Source organism: Ascaphus truei, chromosome 2 (assembly GCF_040206685.1).
Source record: "Ascaphus truei isolate aAscTru1 chromosome 2, aAscTru1.hap1, whole genome shotgun sequence".
In the NCBI taxonomy this organism is placed as follows: domain Eukaryota; kingdom Metazoa; phylum Chordata; class Amphibia; order Anura; family Ascaphidae; genus Ascaphus; species Ascaphus truei.
Window position 1 is genome coordinate 3115104 of NC_134484.1, and position 7419 is coordinate 3122522.

The window sequence follows — 7419 nt, forward strand, 5'->3', positions numbered from 1 at the left end:
TCCCTCCCTGTCTGTCTCACTCCCTCGCCCTCCCTTCCTGTCTCCCTCCCTCCCTCTCCCTCCCTCTCCCTCCCTGTCTCCCTCCATCCCTGTCTCCCTCCATCCCTGTCTCCCTCCATCCCTCTCTCCCTCCATCCCTCTCACCCTCCCTCGCCCTCCCTCCATCCCTGTCTCCCTCCCTCGCCCTCCCTCCATCCCTGTCTCCCTCCCTGTCTCCCTCCCTCGCCCTCCCTCCCTGTCTCCCTCACCCTCTGTCTTATCTTAACTGCCGTATACCTACACTGAAGTAACCTACTCTGCTTTCTTCCAGATCTGACTCAAATTTCACGCGGGAGACATCGGAAGACAGGTAGGGAACACCTCCCCTCTAATATAGTACCTTGAGGGACTGCGGATCAGGTAAGATCCCAGGCGGGATTGCTGCTTTTAGAAATTGTGAAGAGGGGGCATCCTGACACTGGTTAATGGGTTCAGAATCATTCACATCTGGGTTTTTTTGTTGTTCGATTATTGAGGTGTACACACACACACACACTCACTCACTCACTCACTCTCTCTAATGGTAGTAAAGTATAAGTGTACTACAATAAATAAACTGTTATATATATATATATATATATATATATATATATATATATATATATATATATATATATAAAAAAGTGTCCCGGTTTTTCATTTTCAAAATCTGGTCACCCTACCCTCGTGACCTCAACGTGTTTCGTACAACGCACTTCGTCAGGAGGTCACGCGTTGGGGCTGCTCCGGGGCTTACAAGGGATAGTACATCCAGTCGGATCTCTCCCATTTATTCCGCTCACCAAATGCAGAACGCGGTCACCTGGGGTTAATGTGATAAAGTTACAGACCAGTTAATACCTGCTGCAAGCCGGCTCTGCGATTAGCTTAATGTGCACGTGAAATAATTTCACTAAGAACACTATAGTGTTAAAATCAAAGCAAAATGTGTGCATTATATACTTTAAAATAATGTATTTATTTAATAGTTGTGAAAGATGAAAATTGAATATAAATGTACATAAAGACATGTGCTTTAAACTATAAATAGTGAAATAGCAGATCATTTTAAATGTTACATTTTTAAATGGGTGTTAAAGTGAAACACCTTGATTTAAAGTGTATGTACTTAGATGCCCCCAGAGTTCTTCACAAACTGAGAAAAGTTTTATTAAATTGTCACAATAAACACAACATTAACACATTCATAGTTAAGACATAGTTAATATTATAAATACTAAAATTGGCAGGAATACACACTAAAATATTCTATTAGTTTGTCTTGAAATGTTGCCCAGCTACTGCCCATAAAAAGTAGGGGATAAAAAGGGATATACTGTACTAGCGCCAACCGTGTGTTGATTTAAATGCAGATATAATAATAATAATAGCATGTTCTTGTATAGCGCTGCTAGTTTTACGCAGCGCTTTACAGAGCCATTTTGCAGGCACAGGTCCCTTCCCCGAGGAGCTTACAATCTATGTTTTGGTGCCTGAGGCACAGGGAGAATAAAGTGACTTGCCCAACGTCACAAGGAGCTGACACCGGGAATTGAACCAGGTTCCCCTGCTTCAAACTCTCAGTGCTAGTCAGTGTCTTTACTCACTGAGCCGCTCCATCTCCACAATATACAATATATTCAATATATTCAATAAATTCAATAAATGCACAAAGAAGTCCCGCTGCCAGAGTTCCTAGAGGTGATTCAAAGTCCTCCACACAATGTCAATCAAGACAAAAAGGAGTCCTTCGGCACGTGGCTATACTCGTGGTTCCCAAGGCACGTAGGGAGAAAATGAAAACAACAAACCACAGAAAAGGGGTGGTTAAAATGGAAATAATATGCAGCCTAATGTTGATTGGTATTAGACAGAAGAACACGTACACAAACTGCAGATCCTGGAGAAGGAGATTCTTCTTAAATGTGCCTCAAAACATAAAGCAGAAGGATATAGTGTAACAACGTTTAATGAAGAAATAAGATTTAAAAGAGATTGCTCACTCACAAATGGCCATAGGCATACTGTATGGCATTGAAAGGGTTTTCACTCTGGACTCCACAAGCCTCTCCCTTGTATATCAAGGCGTCGGTGCGGCGTCTGTCTCGGCGTAGGAAGTGACGTCAGCTGTCACCGTCAGCGGGGGACACGGTGAAGGGTTGCGTCCTGCGAGACGCGTTAGCTACTGTGTCCCCTAGAAGAGAGACCCTTAATGTATGACATGCATGGTTATGGTTACTGTTAGTAAAGTCACTGTTCTTTTATATGCTGTGTGCGTAGTATTGTGTTATTGTCCTGTGAGGAACAACTCCCGCTCTGCTGGGAGCCGTCGCAGGTGGAGGCGCTGCACCCTATAGTATTGTTCAGGAGGATACACCTCAGGCTCTCATTGGTGGAGGCTCAGGCCTCCTGTGAGCCTAACAGGTAAAGCACCACACCGGGTAATCCATATATATGCCCTCACATGCACCCTATCTGCGATTGGGTGGGGGAATATGGGTTACAGTTGTTACACTTGTAGCGGTCATGTAAAATGGCTACAGTCATCTCTCCTGCTGACAGTAAGGCCTGGTAAGTTGTGGGCATGCCAGCAGTAATCATGGAGGTTTTCCCTCACACCCTGGTGATGTGCCCTGTGTAAGGATGGGAGTGGTCACAGACTCTGACTCCCTGGTTGGTGATGTCAGAGTTGTGTCAGCCCCCAGAGTGTACATAAGGCACAGCACTGTGTCTAAAAGTTAGTTCTACCAGAGTTCTGCTAAGTGAAGGAGGAGTTTTAGTAGTTCTAGGAGTTCTAGTTCAAGTTGAGTCAGTTATGTTCTAGTAGCTGAAGTAGTAGTCTGTGTCCAGGGACCTGGCACAGAATAAAGACATCCCGGCTGGGATAGTGAATCCCTAATCAAGGAGACAATACCTTTTAAAGGGAAGTACGGTGACAATGGAGGGCTAATTACACCCCATTGTGGAGGGCAGCATGGCCCACCGTATAATAAAGATGATGCTGATAACAGAAACCCTCATGTGTAAGAGTGAAGTGATTGCACAGGGGGCTGCACCACAGAGGAGTTCCTCGCCAGGACCATCCCCAAGTGACCGAAGGGACCCTGATGAGGTGGAGGCGCTGCACTGGAACTAGGTAGGACTCAGCACACTACCTCAGCTGCCTGTCTGGACGGGTCCTCCCCACACACCATCATGCGGGAGACTCAGGAGTCCTGTTGCCAACAGGTGCACCACCAGACACTACACACTGTAATGGGGGACTGGTTAGACCACAGGGGCCAATGTGAGATTGGGTGGGTCAGGCCAAGTCAGAAATACCGTTACACACTTGTAACGGATTTTCTGGCCTGGCCTGACCCACCCAATCTCACATTGGCCCCTGTGGTCTAACCAGCCCCCATTACATGGTAGTGTCTGGTGGTGCACCTGTTGGCAACAGGACTCCTGAGTCTCCCGCATGATGTTGTGTGGGGATTGCCAACTCAGACAGGCAGCTGAGGTAGTGGGTGCAAGTCCTACCTATATCCAGTGCAGCGCCTCCACCTCATCAGGATCCCTGCGTCTGCGTGGGGATGGGTCTGATGAGGAACTTCTCTGTGGTGCCGCCCTCTTTAGAGTAATCCCAGACTCACACATGAGGGTATCTTTGATCAAGATCATCTTTATTGCAAGGTGATGGGGCCAGCTGCCCTTCACAGTGATAGAGTTAGCCACACATCTTGCTGTGCTGTCCCTTTCAAAGGTACGTCCTCCCAATGGAGTGGGATCCCCTCTCCCCGAAGGGAGATCACCCCTGTGCCAGGTCCCTGGACACAGTATGGCTCTTCCAGCTAAATATCACTTATCATAACATGGGCCACTAGTTACAGCACTAGTGAGCCGCCTCCTCCCAAGTCTCAACGCAGACTTGCTCCTTACTCCAGCAACCTAACTTTGAGCAGTGCTGTGCCTTATATCCTTTCAGGGGGCAGGCACATCTCTGATGTCACTAACTGTGGACTCAGAGTATGCAGCCACTCCCATCCATATATAGGGCACCTCACCAGGGTGTGAGGGCAAACCTCCATGATTACTGCTGGCATTCCTGTATCTTACCAGGCTTACTGCCAGCAGGGGAGAAAACTGCAGACCATTTTACAGCATGGCTACACACTATATCCGTCTGCTTTATGTTTTGAGGCACATTTAAGAAGAATCTCCTTCTCCAGGATCTGCAGTTTGTGTACGTGTTCTTCTGTCTAATACCAATCAACATTAGGCTGCATATTATTTCCATTTTAACCACCCCTTTTCTGTGGTTTGTTGTTTTAATTTTCTCCCTACATGTCTTGGGACCCACGAGTATAGCCACGCGCCGAAGGACTCCTTTTTTCTTGATAGCCCATAATTAGCAACTGTAAAAACAACCCAATAAACCCGGCAATAATTTGTTAATTACAGACAAAGGGTTATTAACAAAAAAAAGAAAAGGAAAGAAACTGTGTTAGCAAAAAAAGATTTACCAAACATAGAATTCCTGGCATCTCATGTAAATGACTGCTCTTTGAGAAATGGTATCAGCTAACTCTTATAATTCAGACCACAGGGAATTTTGGACTTGAATGTATTTATCCAAAAATGTTCACAATTAGTCAACCTGCGGTCCTTGTTTAGAAATCTTTTAGAAGCAGGTACAGTTTCAATGCCCAGGAACTGTAGTTTAGTTGGATCGCAATCATGGACTTCCAAAAAGTGTTTTAAAAAAGGAGGCAGAGATTGATTCTTTTCCAAGCGCTCTGGAATAAGTTTAATATTCCGCATGTGCTCCTGTATTCGGACGGTTAACTTTCTCTTGGTTTTTCCGATATACTGGAGCCCACACGCACATTGGATAAGATACACCACGTAGGTTGACTGGCAATTTATGAAGCTTTTGATTTTATAACTCTTCTTTGTAACACAAGAAATTGCCTCCTTTTTAGTGCACATTTTTTTACAGATTTTACATGTATTGCACTTATAATTGCCCTTCCTTTCAAAGTGTGTTTGGATAGTTCTGGCACCCGGAGTCCGGGCCCTTAATTGGCTTGTGGCAAATAAATTCTTTGCCCGCTCTCCCCTCTTTCTCTGATTCTCCCGCTCTCCCCTCTTTCTCTGATTCTCCCGCTCTCCCCTCTTTCTCTGATTCTCCCGCTCTTTCCACATCCGCAGAAACGCTCCCTTCTTTCTCTGAAACTCCCGCTCTTCCCACCTCCGCAGAAACGCTCCCCTCTCTCTCTGATACTCCTGCTCTTTCTCCATCCGTAGTATCTCTTCCCTCTCTCTCTGACAGTCCCACTCTTTCCACATCTGCAGCAACTCTTCCCTGTCTCTCTGACAGTCCCTCTCTATCTCCCTCTGCAGCAACTCTTCCGCCGCTATCTGATACTCAAACACTTTGCACTTCCGCAGAAACTCTTCCATCTTTCTCCGCTTCGCCCGCTCTTCCCTCTTTCTCTGATTCTCCTGCACTTTCCTCTTTCTCTGAGTCTCCATCTCTTCCCACATCCGCAGAAACTCTTCCCTCTTTTTCTGATTCTCTTGCTGTTCCCTCTTCTGCAGGCTCTCTCCCCTCTCTCTCTGACAGTCCCTCTCTTTCCCCATTTGCTGAAACTCTTCAATCTTTCTCTGATAGTCCCACTCTTTCCACATCTGCAGCAACTCTACCCCCTCTCTCTGATTCTCCCGCTTTCCCCTCTCTCTCTGATTCTCCCGCTTTTCCCTCTCTCTTTGATTTTCCTGCTCTTTCCTCTGTCTATGATTCTCCCACTCTTCCCACATCTGCAGAAACTCTTCCCTCTTTCTCTTATTCTCCCGCCCTTCCCTCTCTCTCTGATAATCCCACTCTTCCAATATCCGCAGAAACTCTTCCCTATCTCTCTGATTCTCCCGCCTTTCCCTCTCTCTCTGTTTATCCCGCCTTTCCCTCTCTCTCTGATTCTCCCGCCATGCCCTCTCTCTCTGATTATCCCACCTTTTCCTCTCTCTCTGATTCTCCCACTCTTGACTGTCTCTCTTATTCTCCCACTCTTCCCTCTCTCTCTGATAATCCCACTCTTCCCACACTATCTGTTTCTCCCACTCTTCCCTCTCTCTCTGATACTCCTGCTCTTCCCACATCCGCAGAAACTCTTTCCTCTTTCTCTGATACTCCCACTCTTCCCACCTCCGCAGAAAATCTTCCCTCTTTCTCTGATACTCCAACTCTTCCCGTATTCGCAGAATCTCTTCCCTCTTTCTCTGATTCTCCCACTCTTCCCACATTCGCTGAAACTCTCCCTTCTTTCTCTGATACTCTCGCTCTTTCCACATCTGCAGCAACTCTTCCCTCTTTCTCTGATACTCTCGCTCTTCCCCCATTCGCTGACTCTCTCCCCTCTTTCTCTGATACTCCCACTCTCTACACATCCGCTGAAGCTGTCCCCTCTTTCTCTGATACTCGCACTCTTCCCACATCTGCAGCAACTCTCCCCTCTGTCTCTGACTATCAGACAGGAGCCTCATTCTGTGATTCTGGCACTTTTCTAAATCTCTGCCATGTAAACATTTGTACAGAGTCTCTTTCCGCTTAATCTTTTCATCGATGGGATGCCTTTCCTCTCTCATTCGTAATTCGATATCTTGAAGAACTTCACAGAGACACTTTAATATCGCTTCGTGTTTCTCGCGGGTTTTCAGGTTATCTTCTGCTGTGTAATTTTCCAATGAAAACACGTTCCTTGCTCCCATCTTTCCGAATTTCTCTCTCAGGTCGGACAGAGTTGTATTTGTTTCATGGGTGAGAACAACAGTGGGAACAATTCCTGGAGTGAAAAGAAATATACCCGTCACTCACCTCGCCACAGGGACATCTCACCGCTGGCCATTTCGCTGCCAGGGTAAGGCCCTAACCTTACACTAAAAACCCTGAAGCTTAACCCCTAATATGTTATAACCCTGGCACCATACCCGAAAAACCTTAATCCTTTAACCGTAAACCCCTTACCCTAAGCCACTTTACCCTAATTCCCTGCCCTAAAAACCTAACCCCTTGCCCTAAAATCTCAATCCTTAACCCCAGGGCCACTGACAGGGTGGGAGAGATGGGCCCAGTGGCTGCGGGAGACCTGGCCGGCCAGCGCTGAAATTTGGGCCCAGCCCAACTCCAGCACGCAGCTGCCAGGCCTCAAAATACCACCGGGTCCAGCTCTCCCTAGCTGTTGTAGGCCTCTTCCCCTCTGGCGCACGGCAGAAGCTAGGCCCGCAGCCTGTCTCTTCCCCTCTGGCGCACGGCAGAAGCTAGGCCCGCAGCCTGTCTCTTCCCCTCTGGCGCACGGCAGAAGCTAGGCCCGTAGCCTGTCTCTTCCCCTCTGGCGCACGGCAGAAGCTAGGCCCGTAGCC

At 47.1% G+C, this 7419-nt stretch overlaps 1 protein-coding gene across 1 annotated transcript; it reads right to left on the minus strand.

Moving 5' to 3' along the window:
* Positions 1-4428: 4428 nt before the first annotated feature.
* On the minus strand, positions 4429-5882 carry LOC142488467 (uncharacterized). The gene has a single exon (XM_075588989.1). It carries the CDS (start codon positions 5818-5820, stop codon positions 4582-4584), a length of 1239 nt encoding a protein of 412 aa, XP_075445104.1. The 5' UTR covers positions 5821-5882; the 3' UTR covers positions 4429-4581.
* Between the last annotated feature and the right edge of the window lie 1537 nt (positions 5883-7419).